This window comes from Rhinoderma darwinii, chromosome 6 (assembly GCF_050947455.1).
Source record: "Rhinoderma darwinii isolate aRhiDar2 chromosome 6, aRhiDar2.hap1, whole genome shotgun sequence".
NCBI lineage: Eukaryota > Metazoa > Chordata > Amphibia > Anura > Rhinodermatidae > Rhinoderma > Rhinoderma darwinii.
In genome coordinates, this window is record NC_134692.1 from 37,929,605 (window position 1) to 37,955,012 (window position 25,408).

The 25,408-nt window shown below is 41.2% G+C and overlaps 1 protein-coding gene and 1 long non-coding RNA gene across 2 annotated transcripts in view; one reads left to right on the top strand and one right to left on the bottom strand.

Moving 5' to 3' along the window:
* Positions 1-6,768: 6,768 nt before the first annotated feature.
* On the top strand, positions 6,769-25,046 carry LOC142655411 (uncharacterized). The gene is made up of 3 exons (XR_012849488.1): positions 6,769-6,969; positions 15,895-15,998; positions 24,124-25,046. It is a non-coding gene; the product is annotated as an uncharacterized LOC142655411 (long non-coding RNA).
* The window catches only part of SESTD1 (SEC14 and spectrin domain containing 1), a 112,440-nt gene continuing 97,220 nt past the window's right edge, over positions 10,189-25,408 (bottom strand). The window contains exons 13-18 of the mRNA XM_075829524.1: positions 24,355-24,514; positions 22,049-22,130; positions 19,800-19,922; positions 17,926-18,117; positions 17,034-17,155; positions 10,189-11,103 (exon numbers count right to left, since the gene is read on the bottom strand). Coding sequence (XP_075685639.1) covers positions 10,974-11,103; positions 17,034-17,155; positions 17,926-18,117; positions 19,800-19,922; positions 22,049-22,130; positions 24,355-24,514 — 809 coding nt within the window. The 3' untranslated portion in view covers positions 10,189-10,973. The remainder of the gene's footprint in view (positions 11,104-17,033; positions 17,156-17,925; positions 18,118-19,799; positions 19,923-22,048; positions 22,131-24,354; positions 24,515-25,408) is intronic.

Here is a 25,408-nt window from a genome sequence, read left to right on the forward strand (position 1 = left end):
GTATGAAAACATTGGATATTTCAAGAAAACGTAAGCGTGATCATCGTACTGTGAAAAGATTTGTGGCTGATTCAGAGCACAGATGGGTTCGTTCAGATAAAGGCATAATGAGGAAGGTTTCTGCCAGACAAATTAATAGTATTAGGAGAGCAGCTGCTAAAATGCCATTGCAAAGCAGCAAACAGGTATTTGAAGCCGCTGGTGCTTCTGGAGTCCCGCGAACCTCAAGGTGTAGGATCCTCCAGAGGTTTACAAGTGTGCAAAAAGCAATTATTCGGCTTTTATTGTGCAAAAGTAGTGAAAGCATAGGAAAATCGATATAAATTTGGTATCACTGTTTTTATAGAACCCGCACAATAAACTAATCATATTATTTAGAGTATGTTCACACGAGGGCGTCCGTAACGGCTGAAATTACGGGGATGTTTCAGCCTGAAAACATCCCCGTAATTTCAGCCGTAACGGCATGTGCAGGCGCTTGAACGCCACGTCCATTACGGACGTAATTGGCGCTGCTATTCATTGGAGTCAATGAGTAACGGCTCCAATTACGGGCAAAGAAGTGACAGGTCACTTCTTTGACGCGGGCGTCTATTTACGCGCCGTCATTTGACAGCGGCGCGTAAATTACACCTCGTGTGAACAGACAAACGTCTGCCCATTGCTTTCAATGGGCAGATGTTTGTCAGCGCTATTGAGGCGCTATTTTCGGACGTAATTTGGGGCAAAAACGCCAGAATTACGTCTGTAATTAGTGCGTGTGAACATACCCTTACACTGCACGGTGAATGCCGTAAAAGCAAATCACAAAAACAATTGTGGAATAGCTATTTTTTTCTATTCCCGCCCTAAAATTAATGACATTTATTTTAATTCAACATATGTATCTCAAAATGGTGCCGTTAAAGATACAATTTGTACTGCAGAAAACAAGCCCTCATACGGCTACATCGATTAAAAATGTAAAAATTTAAAAACCATGGCCCTTGGAACGCAGTGATGCAAGAACAGAAAAATTGGTGCATCATCAAGGCCCAAATAGTTGCTTCCTCAAAGGGTTAAAGGAGTTGTCTGAGATTTTAAGAAATGAAATCGGCTGCAGGAAATTTAAAAAAATAAAATAAACTATATTAACCTATTAAATATCCCAACGCTCCAGCGCCAATACTCTGGTGGTCACTGACTGTCTTTGTTTATGTTCCCGGAGCTATGACGTCCTGTTCATTCACATGATCACTACAGCCAATAACTAGCCAGCGCTTGGCTGCAATGGTCGCGTGGATATATAGCACGTTATCAATTCTGGAAAATAAACAAAAACTGGCGAGGACCACTGGAGCGTTGGCGCCTGAGTGGCAGGGGATGTAACTGGTGAGTATTGTGTTGTTTTTTTTTTTATAACATTTCCTGCACCATTTTTTAATTCTTAAAGTCTCAGACAACCTCTTCAGCCACCTGCTCTGAAGACTAAACCATAAGGGATATATAAAGAGCATATTGTAAATCTCAGCCCACATTACCAAAGAATGGATTAAATGTCTCATTCACTGGCATTGATAGATAATGCTATATTTATGACTGTGAGAATCTGAATACCTTATGATTTAAGAAGCTTTTTACTCTGGACTCATCTGAATTTGAAATAACTTTACCAGTCAGCATTATCTAATGGAGCATTTCCTCATAGGACTCTGCTCAGCAAAATATCACATAATCCAGCATTAAACCTCATCAATTGCTGGGAAACAAGTTACATGCCGAACATATTCATTTTAATGGAATCCCTGGTATCCGTGATATCCAGGGGCGTAGCTAAAGGCTCATGGGCCCCGATGCAAAAGTCCCCCCCCCTGCAAACTTCTCATTACCGACGGTCCGCAGCTTTCAGCTGCATTGCTGGGTCTCCAAAGAGACCCAACAATGCAGCACTAGCAGCCGGGACACTAAGGACTTAAAATGTCAAGGGAAATAGCCCCAATACATATGTGTCCGCCCAAAAATAATGTATGTGTGTATATGAGACAGCATAGCATATCTATAGCACTATGACCCTATCAACTATGGATAGGATTAGATTCAGTGGCTCAGCAGACAGTATCACACATGATAGGATTAGATACAGTGGCTCAGCAGACAGTATCACACATGATAGGATTAGATACAGTGGCCCAGCAGACAGTATCACACATGATCGGATTAGATACAGGACTCAGCTCGCTGACATTGCGGCTCCAGCGCTGGACCCAGGAAAGGTAAGAATAATAATTTTGCTTCTTTATGTGTTACTAATTATTTTTGTGTGTTTGTGTTTTTTTACAAGTTCGGCTACGAGGACTTCAATGTCAGCGTTTTTTTATTCTCAATAAAATGGTTAATGGGGGTTGTGTTTTTTTATTTCAATAAAATATTTTTTCTATGTGCTTGTATTTCTTTAAACTTTATTCACCGCCTTAGTAATGGCCGCTGGCTGATTGATAACCTCCATTACTAAGGCCGGGCTTAATGTTAGCCGGTGCAGAGGCTAACACTAATGACCAATTATTACCCCGGTACCCACCGCCACCAGGGGTGCCGGGAAGAGCCGGGTACGAACCAGTACCCGACTATCTGTAGTAACGGTCAGGTACTGGGGCGGCCGCAGGCTGGTAGTATTAGGCTGGGGAAGGCCAAAAACAGTGGCCCATATCCACCCCAGTTTTGCTAGGCTGCTGCTGTGTTGTTTCTGGCTGGTTATGAAAATTGGGGGGGGGGACCCCACATCGTTCTTTCCAATTATTATTTTTTTTATTTTTTATTTTTTAAATGACGTGGGGTCCCCCCCATTTTTCATAACCAGCCAGATATAATAATGCAGCAGCAGCCTAGCATCACCAGGGTGGGAAGGGCCACTGTTTCTGGCCTGTCCCGGCCTGATACCAGCCTGCGGCCGCCCCATTGCCCGACGATCACTACAGATGGTCGGGTACTGGATCGTACCTGGCTCTTCCCAGCACTCCTGGTGGCGGTGGGTACCGGGGTAATAATGGGGGTTAGTGTTAGCCTCTGCATCGGCTAACACTAAGCCCCGCCTTAGCAATGGATGCTGTCAATCAGCAGGTGGCCATTACTAAGGCGGTAGTAATATAGTTTAAAAAAACAAAACACAAAGACATAGAAAAAATATTTTATTGAAATGAAAAAAAAAACACACACAACCGTCATTAACCATTTTATTGATAATAAAAAAAGCCGTGATCGAAGTAGTCCTGGAATCCGAAGTAGTCCAATGACCGAACCTGTAAGAAGACACACAAAAAACGATTAGTAACACATGTGTTAGGCTTAGATACAGGGCCCATGTGTGATACTGTCTGTGGGACCCTGTATCTAAGCCTACCACAAGGTAGGCTTAGATACAGGGTCCAGCAGACAGTAATCTTATACAGTATAAGATTACTGTGTGCTGGGGCCCTGTATCTAAACCTACAGTGTGGTAGGCTTATATACAGGGCCCATCAGACAGGATAACACATGGGCCATGTATCTAAGCCTACCATGTGATTGGCGTAGATACAGGGCCCAGCAGACAGCATCACACAATCTGTAATCCTGTCTCATGGGCCCTCTAAGCCTGCTACATCATAGGCTTAAAGGGGTTGTCCAGTGCCTAAACATTGATGGCCTATCCTCAGGATAGGCCATCAATAGCTGATGTGTCAGGGTCCGTCTCCCGGGACCCGCCAATCAGCTGTTTTGAAGGGGCCGCAGCACTCGTACGACAGCTGCTTCCCCTTCATTTCACCACTCGCTCACACTGTGAATCGCCAACACGGATTCACAGTGTGACCGGAATGAAGGGGAAGCAGCTCTCGTACGAGTGCTGCGGCCCCTTCAAAACAGGTGATTGGTCGGCTCCCGGGAGTAGGACCCCGCCAATCAGCTTTAACAGTCACGGATACTAATCTTACCTTCCTTTTCAGCCGCGGTGGAAGTTCTGTCCTCTCGATGTTGTGCGCGGCGCATAGCGTTGTGACGTCATGCGCTGCGCACAGCGCTGTGACGTCAGGACCTCCGCTGCGATCCGGAACCAGGAAGGTAAGTACAGTCTGTTACTATAGTAACAGGGGCCCGCGGCCCGAGTTACTATAGTAACTTTTTATTGATGTGGTGCAGGGGGCCGTGGGCCCCCTGGCTTCGGGGCCCGGACGCAATTGCGACCCCTATAGCTACGCCACTGGTGATATCACAAAATGACTTTCATGAAAATTTACACATACTGGTTATAACAAAAAAATTTTAATAAGTAGATAGATAGACACCTGCTACTTCCTCAATTTGCATAACCTTACGGCTTGCCCTTCTTGGTGTTGCAATTTCAATGTTGAGGACTCGGAGCGTAGATCGATGAAGTGTAATAAGGCCATGTTTTAACATTCGTATTCCAACTGCAAGATGCAGACCCCCTGCCGTTGTACTGAACCAAATTTAGTGGTGCTAGTGCATAGTGATGCAGACATCCATCCCAAAGTGATGAATGATTGTGTCATCTAAGTGATGGAGTTTTGTGGAGTTGGCCCTTTTCACACAGCCTGTACTTTCTTGCCACGGTTTTCGCTGCATTTTTGGTAGCGGCCATTGAGCGATGCAGCGAAAATAGCTTTCTCTGCCTCCCATTGATTTCAGAGAAAAAAAAGAGCATGTCCCTGTTTTTTCAAATCAATGGAAGACAGTTTCGGGCGTTTTTTGGCGCCGATTCCTACGTGGTTTCCGCATCAAAATCAGAGCCAAAAAAAACTAGGCCTTATTCACATAAGTGTATTTTGGTCAGTATTTTGCATCAATATTTGGAAGCCAAAACTAGGAGTAGAACATAAAAAAAAAACCTTACTTTAAGGCCTGATTCACACGTGGGCTGCGCATCTCGGATGTCAAAAACTGCAGTTTTTCACGTCCGAGGTGCATCCGTGCTCAGCACTGTGGGACACGATGTCACGCATCCACCATAGTTGAGTCTATGGAGGGATGTGTGAAAAGATAGGACATGTCCTATTTTCCCACGGACCCTTCACACAGTCCGTTGAAACAATGGCTGTGTGAACGGCCACATTGAATAACATAGGTCCGTGGGACGGCCGCCCCACGGATGATTAACACGTTCGTGTGAATCAGGCCTAATGAAAAGATTTGTACCTCTGTTGTGTTTTGGAACCACTGCTGGTTTTGGTCTTGTGAGGCCTTAATTCACACAAAGCGTAAAATACGCACTGTGGAACTAGAATGTGAGAGATGTGGATTTTGTCATGGATTTTACCTAATGGATCGCAATGAGTGAAATCGGCAACAGATAGGACAGATTTCTCCTTGCTGTGAAACGGGCAGTTTATGATGAGACAATCCCTTTAGGAGCTAAACTTTTCATATACAGTATAAACTGAAGGCCACTTATAGACTGGTTCATGCTTCACTTGAATGGTTGGTGGGCTTCATTATCTTGCCCGAACACTTACGGAACCCCTTCAAAACCCTGCACAATTTTGTTTTTCATAGTTTTTATGTGTTGTTTTTCTCAATGTAAGCAAATAAAAAAACAATAAAATTGTCTTCCTGTAGCAAATACTACGGGGAGCTCACTGCATATTAGTGGGTCTCCTGTCGATGTCTAGAATAAGGGTATGTTCACACGCACTGTTTTCAAACGTAATTCGGGCGTTTTACGCCTCAAATTACTCTTGAAAAAACGGCTCCATTACGCCTACAAACATCTGCCCCTTGCTTTCAATGGGTTTTACGGTGTTCTGTTCCCACGAGGTGTTATTTTACGCGTCGGTCAAAATACGGCACGCAAAAAGATGCTCGTGAAAAAGAAGTGCTTGTCAATTCTTGGGACGTTTTTGGAGCAGTTTTTCATTGACTCCATTGAAAAAACAGCTCCAATAATGTCTGTAAAATACGCCGCGAAAAACACGAGTTGCTACAAAAATGTCTGAAAATCAGGAGCTGTTCGCCTGAAAACAGCTCCGTATTTTCAGACGTATTTTGCGAGGCCGTGTGAACATACCCTTAAGGGCTGCAGCATTTGACCTTTGATTAAGGTCACAAGAAAGCAAGCTATACCACGATTTGCTGTTTAAGTAGCATGCTGTAAGTCAAGTAGTTAAATTTAGATCAGATCAAGACTCAGAAAAAAATGGAAATCTCACTTGATCCCACAGTTATTAAAACTTAAAATGAATTAAAATGCAATTTTAAACATGGTATGTGGGAAGATTTTGAGCTTGGGTTATTAATGGAAATATTGTCTCATGGAATTTTATGTTCCTTTGTGATTCACATCATGGTAAGAGAATGAATAGTGGTGACCACTAATTTAAGTTTTGTTGTGAACACCTTGCTACCATTTTAAAATTGTGGAGATTTTTTTTTTTTACCAGTCATCATTTCTTTAATCACTTTGAATTCAATTAGTTGCCATCAATTGAAGCAATGTCTTCCATCGGTTGGTCCATTGTTAATGTGAAAAAAAAAAGACTTTGTTGCAACATACGGGAAAACGTTGCCAGCATCACCAGTCATAATAGTGTATTAAAACTGACAACTACTTTTATTAGTTCAGTTGCTTTTTGCAATCATCAGTCAAGATGTTAACTACCCCGTGGTTCCATATTGTGTTTTAAGGACACGTGACAACCACTAGATGGCACTCAACACTAGCTAATAGCAATAATCATCCCTTAAGGGGAAGGTTCACAAAGTGTGAATTGAGAGAGAGAGAGAGAGATGGAGAGAGAGATAGACAGGCGCATTCATCTGCTGAAAGAGTATCTGAGAATTGTTACCATGAAATGGAATACTTGGTTGGCAACAATGAATCCACATCCACATGAATGCCAGGACCCAACGTTTCCCAGCAAACCATTGCCCAGAGCATCAAACTGCCTCTGCCAGCTAGTCTTCTTCTCATAGTGCGTCCTGGTGCCATCTCTTCCGCAGGTAAGTGAGACACACGCACCCAGACGTCCACATGATATAAAGGAAAACATGATTCATCAGACCACGCCATCTTCTTCCATTGCTCCATGGTCCAGTTCTAAAGCTCACGTGTCCATTGTAGGCAGTTGCAGCAGCGGACAGGGGTCACATTGGGCAGCAGTTTGACCGATCTGCGGCTGCGCAGCCCCAAACTTTCTGACACCTTTCTATCATAACTATAGCATCAGCAGTTGGTGCAACAGTAGCTCTTCTGTGGGATTGGACCAGACAGGCTAGCCATTGATCCCCATGCACATCAATGAGCCTTGGATGCCTATGACCCTTTTACCGGTCTTCCTTTTTGTAACCACTGTATACCGGGAACACCCCCAATAGACCGGCTGTTTTGGGAATGCTCCGACCCAGTTGTCTAGCCATCAAAATTTGTCAAATTCACTCAGATCCCTACACTTGCCCATCGGCAGTGGACAGGGCTCAGCATGAGCACTCTGACCGCTTTACAGCCCTAAACATTTTGACACCGTTCCATTATAGTCATAGCATCAGCGATTTGTGCCATTTTGGCAGGTACTAACCATTGCATACCGGGAACACCCCACATGACCCACTGACCAATTTAGTCTGTGTCAAAGTTGTTAAGATCCTTAGGCTTTCCCATTTTTCCTGCTTATCAACACATTAACTTCAAGAACTGACTTTTCACTTGCTGTCTAATATATCCCACTCCATGACACTTGCCATTGTAATATAATAATCAGTGTTATTTCCTTCACATATCAGTGGCTGAACAGTGTATATATATATATATATATATATATATCTCTGTTGGTTCCTAGCTGGGTCAAGGAAATAGTAAGTTAGACCAGTAATTTTTAGCAGCCATCGAGCTGTGGTTTTGTCTCAGTCACCAAAGCTTCATAGAAATGCATAGTGCCCTACTCTCTCCTCCCTTAACCTCCCTCCTGTTAGATGTTACACTGAATTCAATGCAGTTCCTAGTCTATAGCAGTCTGGGAGTGAACAGCTGGAGTGAACAATAAAGCTTTTGTGTTTTATTACAGAATCCTGTGGAGCATCTCCATATTAAAGGTGGTTCCTATACATTCAAGTCAAAACATCAAAAGTTAAAATCAGATGTTAGAGAACTTACTAAATTATCAGGTACTACACTTATGGTCCAATGATGGTGATGAATAGCCGTCTTCCATATGACCTCACAGATCTTGCGATCACATGGCATAACGTCACTGCTTCATCCGCCGCCTCCTGTATTGGAGCATGTGCCAAACTTTACCTTGCGGATTGTTTACATCTAGCACATATATTGTACAATTGCAGGAAAAGCGCAGAAATGAAACACAACATGATTTATTAAGAGGTCTACCTTGCATTCTATAACGTTTTATCTGATTATATAGGTAATTTTAGGCAGTTTAATAGTGTATGTTAAATGCATGCAAATTGTTGCAGAAGTGAAAGGGTTAATGTTATAAGCACCCTTCCATGTTAAGATTTATTTCAATTCAGATCCCCTGTAAAACCACAAAATACAGGGGATGCCAGAGGAGAAAAACGGATTGGGCAGCAATGTAAAAGTTTGCTCTGGGATACTGCTCCCCTGACAAATCTCACTCCGTTTGCAGAAACAACTTTTGCGTGGTGTTTTGACAAATTTTTGACATTGCGCTACAGGTCTCCTAAGCCTTTACATGGTAATAAAATCTGGTGGGAATTTTTTTTTCACTATTTTTACAAATATGGTAATGGGTTTGGAATGTGAACAGTGACATACAATGCCTTGCAAAATTACTCTTCCTTGGTATTTTGTTTCATTACAACCTTAACTAAAGTGGATTTGTTTTGGGTGTTTGCACCATTTGATTTATACAACATCTCTACCACTTTGAAGGTGCAAAATATTTTTTACGGTAACACAAACAAAAATTAAGACAAATAGCAGAGTACTTTAATGTTCAGAAGTATTCACCCCCTGAAAGTCGATACAGATGTAAGTCTCTTGGGGTTGGTCTCTATTAGTTTAGCACATCTACACACTGGGATATTTGCCCCCTTCTTCCAACAAAACTTCTCCAACTCCTTCGAGTTACATCGGTTGTGTTGGCATACAGATGTCTTCAAGTCGTGCTACAGATTCTCAATTGGATTGAGGTCTGGACTTTGACTCGGCCATTCCAAGACATTTACATGTTTCCCCTTTAACCTCTCCAGTGTAGCTTTAGCAGTATGTTTAGGGCCATTGCCCTGCTGGAAGGTAAATCTCGGTCCCAGTCTCAAATCTCAGGCAGACAGGTTTTCCTCAAGAATTTCCTATATTTACTGCCATCCATCTTTCCTTCAATTCTGACCAGTTTTTCACCATCATGCTTTACTGCGGGAATGGTGTTATTGGGGTAAGCGAAAGTGTTGAGTCTGCACCACACAAGGTGATTCCCATAATGGCCAAAAAGTTCAGTTTTAGTCTCATTTAACCAGAGAACGTCCTTCCATGTGTTGGAGTCTGCCACATGCTGTTTGGCGAACTCAAAACGTGTTTTCTGATGGCTTCTTTTCTGGCCACTCTTGTATACACCTCGACTCTGGAGTATACGGCTTATAAAGTTCCTATGGACAGATACTTCCATCTCCGCTATGGGTCTTTCAAGCTCCTTCATGCTATCGTTAGTGTCTATTGAATCTGTGATTAATGCCCTCCTTGCCCGGTCTGTGAGTTTTGGTGGGCGGACTTCTCTTGTCAGGTTTGTAGTTGTGCCATATTTTTTCCATTTTGTTATAATGGATTTATTAATGCTCCGTGGGATGTTCAAAGTTTAGGATATATTAAAAAAAATAAAAAAAAATTATAACCCAACCCTGATCTATACTTCTTCACAACTTTGTCTCTGACCTGTTTGGAGAGCTCCTTGGTCTCAGGTCCTTGTGGTGTTGCAGAATCAGGAGCCTTTCAGAACAGGTGTATTTATACTGACATCATGTGACACTTTGATTGCACACAGTGGGACCTTTGTGAACTAATTATGTGACTTTTCAGTTGTTTTAATTCTTTTTTTAAACAATGTATTTTTTTTCATTCCACTGTAACAATTTGGACTATTTTGTCAGGTTACATTACATAAAATGAAATTTTATATTCATTTTAATTCCCAGTTGTAATGCAACAAAACAGGAAAAACACCAAGGGGGTGAATACTTTCGCAAGGGACTTTATTTCTATATTTTTAAAATGAACTTCAACATAACATTTTTGTTGATCCGCACCAGATATTCCAGCATTTCTACAGCAGTCAAAATGTCCAATCTTATAAAGATGGTTTTATTCATTCAGCACAAACAGCTTTAAATACATAGTCCAATACAGGTAAGAAAACATTTGTTTCATGTAGGCTATATCAAAGTTTTCATGGACAGGTTGCATAATGGCACAATTAAAAAAATGAAATGCTTTTAGATATTAAGACAAGAGTAAAAGTACGCTACAGCCTAAAAACAACAGGTAATTTACCCACATCCTAAATATACTACATCAGCCGATTAGGCACAGCACTTTACAAATCAGTCTTCTCCTTTCTAGATTTGCCACGGAGAGATCCTTCATTTCAGGTAGCACCACTTGAACCGTTTGACAACTTTCGATCTATTTAACTACCATGTAAGGTAAAGCTTTTAACCCATCCGCAGTCAGACAGCCACGAAACGAATTATCCTGCCACGCGTTTCAGGTCCGTTTGGTAGCTACAGGGCGATAGTAGTGTTGAAATAACACTACCCTGTTCAGACACTGGATGATTTCACAGCACAGTATAGAAGTAAGGCTTTATAGATTGATAGCATTACAATACGCAGAGCAATGCTTTAGACCGAGAGAATATTGTTTCATGAGATGGTTGTGAAATGCGTTTTCCATGGATTATATTGAATCTTGGAAAATGACGACATGCTGCATTACAAACTTTAGCTTATTGGGTATATCACAGTCCAGTCTCTTTTTAACTCTCTCTTATGGAGGCATCAGGTTCTAGAAGCTGCTGTTTTTTTAGACAAACCATCTTGATTCTCTCCCTTATATGTTCTGCTGCGGAGGCCATGTCACTTGGACTTCCAAAATACTGCTCAGTTCTGCAAGAGAGGAGAGATGTGTTAAGTTATTAAGGCAATAATATGTCCAAGCTAATATTCAGTGAATATATTTAGGTAACTGCCGTAAAAGGGAAGTAGATGAAATTATCTTGGTTATAGTTAGTTAGGTTTATGTAATGCAAGTTGTCTGAGGGCGCCATGCATGCAGCAAGGTACTCAAACAACTATTTTCCATCAGAATAACACTTTGCCACCGAAAAGCCGTAACTTGTTTTATTTTTTCAATGAAGTAGCTAGTGAGGGCTTGTTTTTTGCATGATATAATGAACGAAAAATAAAAAAATGTAATTAAAAAAAAACCAGCAATTTCTGCAATGTTTTTACGACATTCAAGGTGCGGTTAAGCAACATGTTAACTTTATTCTGCGGTTCAATACGATTAAGGCAATACCAAATACATAGTTTTTAATGCATTTACTACTTTTACAATGAAAAAACTATTGGTTAAAAATAAATTTGTTTTCTGTCGCCATATTCTGAGCGCCATAACGTTTTTATTTTTCTGTCGATGGAGCGGTGTGAGGGTTTTGTTTTTTTGCGGGGTGAGTTGTAGATTTTATTGATACCATTTTGGGGTACATACAACTTGTTGATCACTTTTTATTCCATTTTTTGAGAAAGTCCAGTTTACCAAAAAAACAGCAATTCTGGCATTTCAGTTATCTCCAGTCCTTGCCGTTAGAGATGGGTGTCCGCTATAATATACCGCTGTCACGCTTGGCATTTAGAGTGAGCTCAACCCTTTTAGCTCGCTCCATACTCCCCTCCTCTCCACTGACGATGACGTAAATGTATGTCAAATATAATGTATACAGACCATTTTTAGAGATTACCAGGGCAGGGAGCGTTTTCACTCAGACTAGGTGCAGTGGGAGCCAGACTATACCTGTTAAAAGTCATCACAATTCCCACATGAACACAGATTCTCGGTTCAGCCACATGAACAGGTTTTTGGTCATAAGGTGAGGGAATAAGTGATAACTAGACTAACCATATACTGCCACTTGACTCCATGGGAAACCCGAATCCAAAATACCTGATTCATGTTTTTCCAGACAGTACATGTTGACAAATTGCCAGGCTGCCGTATATACTTAAAATTGTCAACATGGTCCTCCGACATTTATAGAATATGTGTAGCAAACAACCTAAAAATTTAGGTGTGAAGCTAAAATACCTGTAGTTGTTTGATGAAGGTCCTTACACTGCGTAACGGTTTAAGATGTTGAATGCCTTTCTGTAACACTGTGGTCACCAGTAGTGTTCCTTCTCTGACTATCAAAATAGCCGTTCTATAGGGTCAAAACATAAAAACCCCTATTGTTCTACTTGTTAACCCTGTGGAGCCCTTATTTTGTATAAGGGGTAGTAAAAAACTGGGGACTACAGTGTTCACTTCATGTCACAGGCAGGCACAGCGACAACTAAAGTGTGAGCACATCATCAAACAGCTACCCATATCTCAGCTTCATGGATCCTTCTGACTAGGATTTGGGGAGAAGTGGAATGTTTGGGTTAAGCTAGGTCCCAGCTAAACACGCTTATAAAAGTGACTACCGAGTAGTCAGGGACCATCCAAAATGGAATTACCCTTCAAGTCCTGTCCCAAAAGCCACACTATTTTAATCTGGAATTTAGTGGCTTCAAAGTGTCTGTCAGTCATTATTGGGACAAACAGGTTGTCTGCTCTTTTGGAGTAACAAAACGCAGATGTTTCGATATTGAATTTCTATATTTCGTACCAAACGATGGACAGGGCGTTGCAACTCAAAAACTTACAAGCCAAACACAATAGAAATTAGCAGTCTCTTTTCTTCTAAAAGCTCTGAACCTCACACTGTTCTTTCACAAAGGATGACTTACAGCAACAAAAAGACTTGCACAGTACTTCATAGTGGTGAAAGTCCTTCATTATTAAGCCTGAATACAATTTCCAAAACATTATTGTAAAATAAAGTTATTTATAGATCCCATTAGGCTTGGCTAATGATGAATTCCCTTCTTTATGCATTTTTTATGTATGTAAGGGCCTGTTCACATCAGCGTTGGGCTTCTGTTCATCGGTTCCGTTTATTCTTTCCGTCAGAGGAACCGATGAACGGAAAGCCGTATGGAAACGATCGGTTCCGTTTGCATTAACATTGATTTCAATGGTAATGCTTTAGTTTCAGTATGTTCCCGATCCGTTTTTTCACGTAAACAATAGCCCAATAGTCGACAGTACAATTGTTTCCGTGAAAAAAACTGACTTTATGGCACGGAAACAAATGGAAACATACTAAAACGGAAGCATTATTATTGAAATCAGTGGTAATGCAAACGGAGCAATAGTTTTCGTTTGGCTCTCCGTTCATCGGTTTCTCTGACGGAAAGAGTGAACGGAACCTGAGAGCTGATGTGAACAGGCCCTAATGCACAAGAAATCTCTGTAATTAGTAAATGAAAGTGATGTGCCCTTTATATAACAATACCATTTAGTAAAAACAAATAAATAAAGAGACTGTATTGTTGCATGTTGTGCTAAAAACGGTGTTCAAAACAAAGATTGGAAAACAAATCAGTAAAAAGGTTTAATATTTTATTTTAAAGTTATTAACAAAAACCCTATTACAGAATTCTGAGTAAATTGAGGGGGTCCTCCGTTCTGAACACCTCTCAATGAGCCAGAGCAGAAAGTGGCTACAAAGAACAAAGATTGCTCTGAAGGAGTCAGATGTCCATGTATTACATGTACAGCCCATTGATTTAAATGGTACTAACTTTAGCAAATTTTGCATAAATCAATAGTACATCCAATATAAGAAACTTTATAGTATATCTTATTAGAGAAATTGCCACTTTCCCCACTTATCAGGCTCCTTTCCTCCTCCTCCCTCCTAACTGACTCAATTTATCTGTCTCCTCAAGACTCACTGAAGGTTTAGATTATCACTGCTCATAGAAGTCTATGGAGAGGGGAGGGGGATGCGAGAGCAGGAGTAGAGTGATAGACAGTGGTAGGGAGAAACACACGGACGTTGCTGCAGCTTCTAGTAAGTGTTCTACTAGATTGGGGAACAGGATGTTCTCTTCTCTCTGTGTACTGTGTATGGGAGACATGATAGCAGTTAGCCTCCACCCACTAGCTCAGGGAAAACAGAGTTAGAGTCTGTAGAGAGGAATCTGCTAAGAAAATTCAAAATGCAAGTCATATAATGGCGAGAAATCATGTTATGCCTCATGTTCAAACTTATGACCGCTAGTTTAGAAAGTCACCTGAAAGGTTAGGTATGCTTTAAATGGCCACTGTGTAAGGCATCATTTACTGGTGGCGCTGGGTTCCCCTTTACAAAGGAAAGCAGATCTCTGGAGGTTGCAGCAGCAGGACACATTGTGATCATCTTATCGTTGTGGCAGTCTTCTAACATAAAAGGATTTTTTAAAGTCGACAACCCTGTTAAGTGACTAAATAAAAGTAGAATATAGTAATAAATGGTTACATAGACAACCATGGGTTTTAACCCCTTGGCAACATGCCACGTACTAATAGGTAGCTGTCGCCAAAGGGAAGTATGGAGCGGGCTCACGGGCTGAGCGTGCTCCATACTCGGCGGGTGACTGCTGTGTTACACAGCCGACACCTCACTCCAGTGGATGGAATCAAAGTTCACTTTGATTCTGCCCGTTTAACACTTTAAATGCTGCGGTCAATCGTGACCGTGGCATTTAAATTGTTAGAATCAGGGGGGCGCTCCCTGAAACACGTCATCGCACCACCCGAGGCGCGATCGGCCGTTTACAATGGTTGTTATGGCAGCCTGGGGGCCTAATAAAGCCCCCAGTGCTGCCATCTTTGTACTCCTTTGAAGCTCTGCCTCTGGCAGAGCTCCAAAGGGGACTGTCAGAATCACGATATACTACAATACATTAGTATTGCAGTATATTGTGCAAGCGATCCAACGATCGCTGGTTCAAGTCTCCTAGGGGGACTAATAAAAAAAGTAAAAAACAGTTAAATAAAGTTTTTTTTTATGATTAAAAAAAAAAAAGTATTAAAAGTTAAATAAATTTTTTTCCCATTTTTTCCCCTAAAGTAAAAAAAAAAAAAGCAAAGTTAACATAACTGGTATCACCACGTCCATAAAATTCAGAACTATCACAATATAGCGTTGTTTAACCCGCCCGGTGAACGGCGCAAGAGAAAAATAATTCTAAAACACGCAAATTGCTGTTTATTGGTCACCATAGCTCTAAAAAAAATGAAATAAAAAGTGATCAAAAAGTCGAATATACCTCAAAATGGTATCGTTGAAAACTGCAGCTCACCTTGCAAAAATTAAGCCCTCACATCACTAAATTGATGGAAAAATAACTTGGCGACAAAAAAAAAACAACTTTGTGGTAAAACGAAACAAAATCATATAAATTTGGTATCGCCGTAATAGTATCAAACTGTAGAATAAGATGAACATGTCGTTTTTAGCGCCTGATGGACACCATAAAAACAAAATCCCCCATTTTTTTTTTGCTTCTCAGTACATTATGTGGTACAATAAATGGTGCCATGACAAACCACAGCTTGTCCCGCAGAAAACAAGCCCTCATACGGCTATGTCGACAAAAAAAACAAAGCAGTTATGGCTTTTGGAAGGCGTGGAGGAAAAAGAGAAAATGAAAAAATTTAAATTGGCCGTGTCTCCAAGGGGTTAAGGAAAGAAAAGCTGGTCAGGTTAAAAACACAAAATTTCTATTTTATTAAAGAAAAAACATCACATATGTTTAAATTTTCAGGGGTGAAATGGATATGAGCCAAAGTGCTGCCCCCAAGAGCCAGGGAAGAGGAGCTGCCTGAGGCAATGTCCTGACCTTATGGATGGTGCCCTCATGGATGAATGGTAGGTACAAAGAATTGCACCCTGATAGTAGCCCTCAAACGACTTCTGCTGCATGTAGTACTTTTGGACAGGATAAAATGGTGGAAAGAACTTGTTTATTGCTTCTATTTATTTTATTACAAATGTAATAGGTGCTGATATGTAGGGGAGCTGCCATGGCCTGTCATTCTGGTGTTATCCCTGAGCTATAACAGTTCTGCCTCCATTACTGCTCTATGGGGTAAAGAAACTATTTATCTGAACACAAAGCCATTAAAAATGTCATCAAAAACAAATATCATAATTAGCTTGTAAGCGTCATTGATGTACACGAACAGAGCTACACAAAGGCCATACAAAAATACAACTCCCAGCAAGGCCTGAAAGACGCAGGCCAGGAGTTGTAGTTTTAAAAAGCCACAGGTGGCAGACATAGGCAATTATTGCAGATTTGGCCAATTTCCAATTAAATTTACTTATTTATTTCAGGATTCTAATTGGAAATCGCTTCTCCACGGAGATATTATTCACAGAGCTCCTGCAGACTAAGTGTACAATACTGTAGAGTGTACGTCTAGCCTCAGAGATCCGTATATAAAATATCACCAACAACTAACGTATACAGCTGTCCGAGCTCAATCTGACAAACTAATAGGAGAAGTGATACGTTTCTGATCGCTGGGGGCCCCACAGCGATCACATGGGACGGACAGACCGCCGAGTACAGCGATCGGGTGTTTGTCAGTTCCATAGATAGTGAATAGAGCGGCAGAGAAATAAGCTTCCTTCGCTACATTCAAGCTCGGGACCCTCGTTCTAGTGATCATAGGAAGTCACAGCGTTAAGTCCTCCCGCGATAAGACACTTATCCTTCCGTTTCGAGCTGTTAAAAATGGGTTAGTCACAAAATAATTGTAGAACCAAAAAACTAAAAATTTAGATAGGCAATTTTGCCCATGTTTACTAGAGGGAATAAGGGTGTGAGGGTCTAAAAGCGAGGATCTTACAGCATAAAAACATTACCACCAATGTGAAACATACAAAGACATGACATACCCATCAGGATAAATCACAGGCACAGTTAACCTATCCAGCAGTGATTTCCCAACACCTTCAACTTCATCAAATTCTTCAAAATCCAGCACGGATTCCGGAAGGTCTGGGCTTTCTTCTAAAATCTGCACAAAGAATGTAACACGTACAGTGGATTAGTTATACAAACGTAATATGACGTATAAACATATAAAGGGGACATAAGTACCTCAGTGGGGAATAGCAGTGTAGTGTCCTGTATCCTTCAACATGGGGATTGCACACTATTGAACGCCAGGATTTACATGATATTGTTCACCATCACTTTCTATACATAAGACTTAAAAAAATGAATTGCTTTTGCTATAACCAAAAAGTCATGGCGCTTTCCAAAACCACAAATAACAGGTGTAAACGGATGGGGGGAGGGGGGTCGACTTATTAGGACAACCCCTTTTAGAACAAAGCTGCCCCAGCGATCAGCTGATCTCTGCAGATTTGGCTTCTCTAAGTTCCGTAAAGCTAATAATAATCCCTGCAGTGGCCTCTGCAGGAGAAATGCAGTATTACATGGTGCCTATTCAAATGTATAGGAAATCATGTAATACACGGTCACGTTAGGACTGGCATAGCAGGAGCTGCGCTTTGCTACCTTGTATTTAGAATTAAACATCAGCTGGGGAAAAAAGCTGTCCATTTAAACATTCCTGTAGTGGAAACTACCTAGAGTAGAGCATTAACCGAAATGAATTTCAAAAACTTGATGTAACAAAAATAAAAAATCCACAATACATTAAAAACTGAAAGTGAGCTGCATCGTACTGACAGAGCAATACGGAAAAGTGTTTAGAAAAGTACAAGTGACCTTTAGATGAATAGAACTACTTGGCGCGGGTCATATGCAAATGGGTCTAACCTTTTCCGCGTTTGAATGAAAAGCTAGAGCCATTTCCAGCCTGTGAACCCGCTCTTCTGAGGTTATCGTAAACTGTTTCCATACTCTGTTTAGTTTCGGAAGCGTGTCCCCTGATGACCTCGACGTACATCTCAGAGACTGACATAGTACAACTGTGGCTTGCAGCAACTGGCGACCATAATCGTATGTGCTCTGTAGGAGAAAATATAGGAACAATGGGCAGGGAACAAAGCAATTATTTATCATTCCTGAAATGAAGAAGTAAAAAAAATAAAAAAAAAGTCAGGCTATAGAACAAGCTCCTAGCAGACAGAATACACGGTAAATAGTTTTAAAGGACAAAAGTGCAGAAATATACAGCATTACGTGAGCAAAACTTCTCTTAGGGCTCATGCACACGACCGTTTCAGTTTTGCGAAACATGGATCCTAGCGGCCTCCGTGCGCTCTCAAATTTTTTTTGTGGACCCATATACTAGAATGGGTGAGACGGACTGCAAATACTACAAGAATAGGACCTGTTCCATAATTTGTGGAATAGACACATGGATCCACAAAAAAATGCACTCACCCATACAGCTTACTACATAGACATGAAGTGGATGATCCGAGTTGCATAGATTAAGGCCCCATGCACGCGGGCCGTGATTAGGGGCACGACCAGCCATCCGCATTTGCGGACCGTGCTCCCATTATTATGGGAGCACGGTCTGTAAAATAAAAAAATAGGACATGCAGAAGCTTTCTATGGCACAGACACCATCCCGTAGATATACGGGAAAGTGTCCGTCGGCCATAGAAATGAACGAAATCTACGGTCGTGTGCATGGGGCCTAAGTTGTATGGGCAAGATGTGTTTTGCTCCCGAAATCCTGGCTTATTGACCGAATACATGACCAGAATAAATTGCAGATTATTTAATTTTCAGTATAATGTACACTAAAAGTTAACTTTGTAGTACGATTTAAAGAGGCTCTGTCACCAGATTTTGCAACCCCTATCTGCTATTGCAGCAGATCGGCGCTGCAATGTAGATAAGAGGAACGTTTTTATTTTTAAAAAACGAGCATTTTTGGCCAAGTTATGACCATTTTTGTATTTATGCAAATGAGGCTTGCAAAAGTACAACTGGGCGTGTTTACAGTAAAAGTACAACTGGGCGTGTATTATGTGTGTACATCGGGGCGTTTTTACTTCTTTTACTAGCTGGGCGTTAGGAATGGGAGTGTATGATGCTGACGAATCAGCATCATCCACTTCTGTTCGTTAACACCCAGCTTCTGGCAGTGCAGACACACAGCGTGTTCTCGAGAGATCACGCTGTGATGTCACTTCCTGCCCCAGGTCCTGCATCGTGTCGGCCACATCGGCACCAGAGGCTACAGTTGATTCTGCAGCAGCATCAGCGTTTGCAGGTAAGTAGCTACATCGACTTACCTGAAAACGCTGATGCTGCTGCAGAATCAACTGTAGCCTCTGGTGCCGATGTGTCCTCGCTCGTCCGACACGATGCAGGACCTGGGGCAGGAAGTGAGTGACGTCACAGCGTGATCTCTCGAGAACACGCTGTGTGTCTGCACTGCCAGAAGCTGGGCGTTCTGAAGAGAAGTGGCTGATACTTCTCGTCAGAACGCCCAGCTAGTAAAAGTAGTAAAAACGCCCCGATGTACGCACATAATACACGCCCAGTTGGACTTTAGAAAGCCTCATTTGCATAAATACAAAAATGGTCATAACTTGGCCAAAAATGCTCGTTTTTTAAAAATAAAAACGTTACGGTTATCTACATTGCAGCGCCGATCACATGCAATAGCAGATAGGGGCTGCAAAATCTGGTGACAGAGCCTCTTTAATACGAACGCACAATCTATTTACCTGAGCAACATCTACAAATTTTCTATGTTTTTCTATCAGAATTTTGGTTTCTTGACTGTCGTCTCCCAGCCTGATGTGTGTTTTTAACAAGGCATCGAGTAATTCATTTAACCAGTCTACTGCCTGCAATGCAGCAAAAGGGAAAAAAGTTTTAAATAGAAAAGCACAAAACGCACTCCGATGAAGTGGACAAGTATTCAATTATGTTAGAATTGACCAAATTAGGTTATAAATGTGTGATAAATCAGACTAGTCATGCAACAATAGTACGGACGCAGGGACGAATCACCTCATAACTAGGCAGATTTTCCATTAAGGAATCAGGAATGTCTAGTACCTATATTCTCAACCTGTGGTACGTGTACCCTAAGGGGTACATGCCATGTCCCTACGGGGCACTCGCACTGTGATCATACTGTGCTGGGTAGGGGGTACTTGACTTTGAACCTTGTCAAGGGACATTGAGAAGCACTGGTCTAGGTTACCACGCCTGTCGATGCTGGAGTGCGAAGAGCCCTTCCCTTTAGTGCATTGGTGAGTGAATGGTGCCGGTTACACAGGAATAGATCTTGACTGTGTGATAGACGCCTATACTGTAAGCTATCAGCACTTAACTGTAGAGGGAAGAGGCTAACTGAAGACCGCAAGCATCGGGGGGGCTTCAGTGTTATATATATATATATATCTTAATTATGAGAGGTGGGGGATGGAGCCAGCAGACCCTACTGCAGACACGTGGTAAGGGTGGCCATCTGGTCTTGCATTAAAAACTGCACATAAGTTGGGTAAGAATTGGGGAGCATGTATTCTAATGGTTGTATAATTAGCCGTCCGTAATTATAGAAGAGTTGCTAGGCGACGCCAGGTTTGCAGATGTTACATATCATTTGTGGTTTTCTTCTTTTTGCGGATCCGTAAATACGGATGCACTACGGACTGTATTTACGGACACCGTTCCGTATATGCGGATGATTTACGGAGGACTATAAATGACTACAGATCCGTATTTATGGCCAGTATTTACGGATGGAGGAAAAATACGGTCGTGTGCATGGGGCCGTATGTCCATCTGACAGCTGTGATGCTGAACTTGGGACTGATGGTTGGAGGAAACCAGGAGGTGATGGATGTGGCATAATGGGTCTGAGATTTTGACTGAATATGCACTGGTCTGGTCATGTCTGTCACATCAAATGATCTTAATGGTATATACATCATGACGGAGCTGTAGGACGGCAAACCGTGCGTTGAGGTTCCATCTGACAGGGTCAATTATCTTATTGTGGATTGTGCCAAGGCTGTATGCAGCAAAGATCACCCATAGTTTACAACAGTAACAATCTCATTTAAGATCGGATATACATCCAGGGTGAGCTTATCATCTTACGCTGTTGTAACTGGTTCTTGATAGACCATCATATTCCCCATGTCTATTTTAGGCACAATATTACTTTGTAATGGTGTGATACTAATGGTGTCATTGGTCAGTGTGACTTTTGGATTTAGGGACACCTGAAGATGATTTGCAATGGTTGACGTCTCAGACATGTCATAACTGATATTGCCTGGGGGCATCTTCCCATATATCATATTTTTGTATAGTTTGATTCCCCGTCTGGTCTCTGAATCTTTGGGCTATTTTGTCATCCGGCCCCATCAGAATGTGTCTCTGAATATTATACAGCTGTAAATGTGTTGATGTTGAGCACATTTTTCATCAATAAGTGCTTAGTGGTTATTCCATTTTCTGGTTTAGTGTTCTAGGATCTAGGAGTTCCACGCCATGATATATAGGTTGTATATGTCGGTCATATTAGTCAGACTAATGGAATATTACTGGTGTTTGATATGGAAGTTGAGAATTGTGGAGACATCATAGTAGCTGTGGCTAATCAACAGCAACTTGTACTTGAATATCACATATTAGGGTAGGTTCACACAGAGGAAATTCGCGGTGGAATCCACAGCAAATTTCTGCCTCCCATTTATTTCAATAGAAGTCGACACTTCTGTTTCCCGCTAGCTGATTTTTTTCAGCTAGCGGGAAAAAGAAGCATCCTGGTCGATATTGGGGATGAGTACGTCCGAACCTCCCATCTGAGTCAAGGAATCTCAGGGAAGGAATCTCCCTGCCGACGGCCGGAATAGTTCCACGGCGGAATTGGGGGCAGGACCCGACACGCAAAATCCGCCGTGTGAACAGGGCCTTGTTGATACAACTCTACTCAAAGTTATTGTTTAGGTCTTACTTGAGCTGCATCTTCTTCACACTTAAACAGTTGGACCATCTGCAGCATTTTTAACCTCCGGACATCCACCATGTCTTCACACCTGAGAAGAAAATAAGAATGTAAAATAGTTGTATTCATATAGGTGGTTATTTATTCAGCTTCCAGCAGATAAACCCTGTATAGACCACTTGAGTGAGCGGCATACTGATATATCCGAATATATGTTCTATATTTTATTATATGTTCAATCTTAGAATGCAAAAAAAAATGATATATCCTAAAATGGAATTTGATCTTGTCCCAAGAAAGCAGATAAACCTTTCACACACACAAAAAAAACAAAAAAAACAAAAAGAAAATAAAAAAACCATTATGAAATGATAACTTTTCTCCTCAGTCCCTTGTGACCTTGGATAAATCATCTTTCCTTATGTAAACCACCGACCAACATTAAATTGTAAACTTAATAGAGTGCGGAAAGTGTCTAAAACATCTTTGTGCATTTAGGGCCATTTAAGAATAACATAACGATAAGCTCACGCGAGGCCGGGAGGCGTGGAGGGGATTCAGATAACTTTCAGCGCCACTTAAGAACCTGTCATGCCTTTGGCAGGGCTGAGGGTGCGCATGAGAATCGGCTGATTTAATCTTGATAAAAGGTGCTGAAAGCTGAATCACTCTTGATCAAATCACAAAGGATTCTGCACAGTAGGACGATAGTGATGTGAATGGATTCATCTATCCAGCCCTTCACCTTGAAGCAGGTTTTCTGAGCGCTCTTATTATTCCCATCTTTTTATTTTAAAGTGTCAATCAAATGTTAAGATTAATTTACTCCCTACGATTCATAGTCTGCATTGAAATAAAAATATTCCGAATTTCACATACAATATCAGAATATTTAAAAATGACAACTATTGATTCAGATAATAGTAATTTGTTAGAGAGGGACCACTATCCAGGCACTTGTATTTACAACAGGCAGGTGCTGGCACAATGAACCATCAGTATATATGTAGGAATAGATTTATAATAAAGGTATACAGCAAAAAAAGGGTGCAAAAGAATTTGAACTATATCCTTGTTTTGACTAATCCGTCAGAGACAGATCTGTCAAGAAAATGTATACAGTTGCATACAGCTGGCATCGGAGTTGTTGTTTGTTTTTTTTTAAGTGAAAGGGAACATGTTTTTTCCCCTTTCTCCCCTCTGACGGTTTCAGATGTATATTGTGTAAAATTGACCTCTTATGTTTTGATACGTCTGCCATTGACTCGCATTAATAAAAACCGTATTCCTGAACGTGCACTTTTTTTTTAGCGCAAAAAACAGTGTAAATCCCTTTGCAAACACTAAGAAAAAAATATGCTTGTCTTTATGTACGAAAATGTATACCAAAATAATGCGTGTAGAATACCCATAGAAAACAAAGGGATCGGTTAGGAACGATTTAAGGTAAAAACATAGAAAATATTTTTGTTTAAACATAGTAAACTTAATTTGTAAATGCGGAAACTCCTTGAATGTCCATTAAAGGGGTGGTCGCAGAATCTGCAATAATAGTCTGATCACTGGGGGTCCCACTGCTGGAATCCCCCCCACCGATTATGAGAACATGGTTCTTGAACGTCTATAGGACTGACGGAAACAGGCGAGCGCCGTTTCGGTCATTCCTATAGACTTTGAATAGAGCGCCAGCGCGCATGCTCGATCACCTCTCCATTTAATATCCTCCTTACTGTGGTCCTGCAGTAAGAAGAAAAAAGGGGTATGGGACCCCTGTTCTTGTGATCGGTGGGGGTCCCAGCAATAAGACAATTTTCACCAATTGTGTGGATAGGCGATATTGTTGATTCTGGCAAAACCCCTTTAAGAAACATTTGCAAACATGACTTGCTCTCACCAGTGACTAAAAAGGAGAGGGAAAAGGTAGAGAATCCGCAGCACACGTTTTTCAAAGTATCAAAAAAGTGAAGAAAAAAACCCACTTTTATTCCACCATAAAATGAACCGGATATAAGCCTTACCTGAAAAAACATTTTCCATAAGATTTGGGACTGTGATGTGAAGCTGTTCTCTCTTTTTTTTAAAAGGAAAGGGAGCGCACAGGAGTGACCACTTTACAGTAAAAAGAGAAACTTCTTAACTAGTTCCCTACAGTTATACAGGCTCGAACATGTGTAAACAAGTGTCTCTCTTGGAAATATGTATAAAGAGGTGAAGATCATGAATGGGGAGGTCCAAAAAGAAGGTAAAAGTTGAAGATTATAACTTTATTATTATTACTGCATGCACTTTAATGCAATGATACAAGACCAACTTACCTTTGCTTCCTCAGCTGCATGTCCTCCATTACACCTTGAACATGGTCTACATTATCCTTATTTTCACTTGACACATCTTTTCCATAAGCCCAAGAAGCTTGGTTCGAAATTTGATCCAGAAGATTTTGTCCTTTCTCACGTAAACCTTGAAGGCCAGTGTCTAAAAGCAAAAAGACATTTTCAGCAGAGATTAAAATGTGATTTGTAAATAAAATACCTGCAAAGTTTGAAGATGTGAAAGCAGCACGATGCAATGGAAAAAAAACCCACAAAAACATAAAAAACAATACTTAGATGTATGCAGGGAAGCCATAAATCAGTGCCGCTCAAATGCCCCGTTATGTCGGTTACACTTTATGGCTTATGGTCGGTCTTTTATGAAAATCATAATAAAAATGGTAAAGTAAAGCAGTAAAATTGATCTACCACCAATAGAGCTACATGGCGACTTTGGTCACGAAACAGGTCATATGGCCAAAGATAGCGGCGTGCCCCTTAATGAAAGTCAATGTGGCCGCGACCCCACAGTCGCAAGAAAAACAGTTGAGTTGTGGCAACCTGCCACATTATTTTATTACGTGCGATGCACACGGAGACCTTTGGGCGGGCGACCTCTGTCTTGGCCAAAGTCGGTATTGTAGTCCTAGCCTAAAGTGCACTTATCTTTTAAGTCGTATGAGGGATTTCAAAACATTTCTACATTTTTTTTCATCTCCAAGTGTGAATAGTGCTTGAAAAATGGAAACTTAACTTGAATTTAATATAATTTTTTTTTTTACAAAAGTTTTCAAATTCGATGCCGATTGTTTTCTCACATATCTTTATAGGCGTCGGAGATCCGTTATTCAGATACAGAGCTCCATATCCACTACATAGGCAGAGTAAGGGCCTGTTCACATCACCATTCGCTTTCCATTCCGTCAGAGGTTTCCGTCGGGTGAACCCTGCAACGGAAAGTGAAACCACAGCTTCCGTTTCAGTCACCATTGATATCAATGGTGACAGAAACATCGCTAATGGTTTCCGTTCGTCACCATTCTGGCAGGTTGCCGTT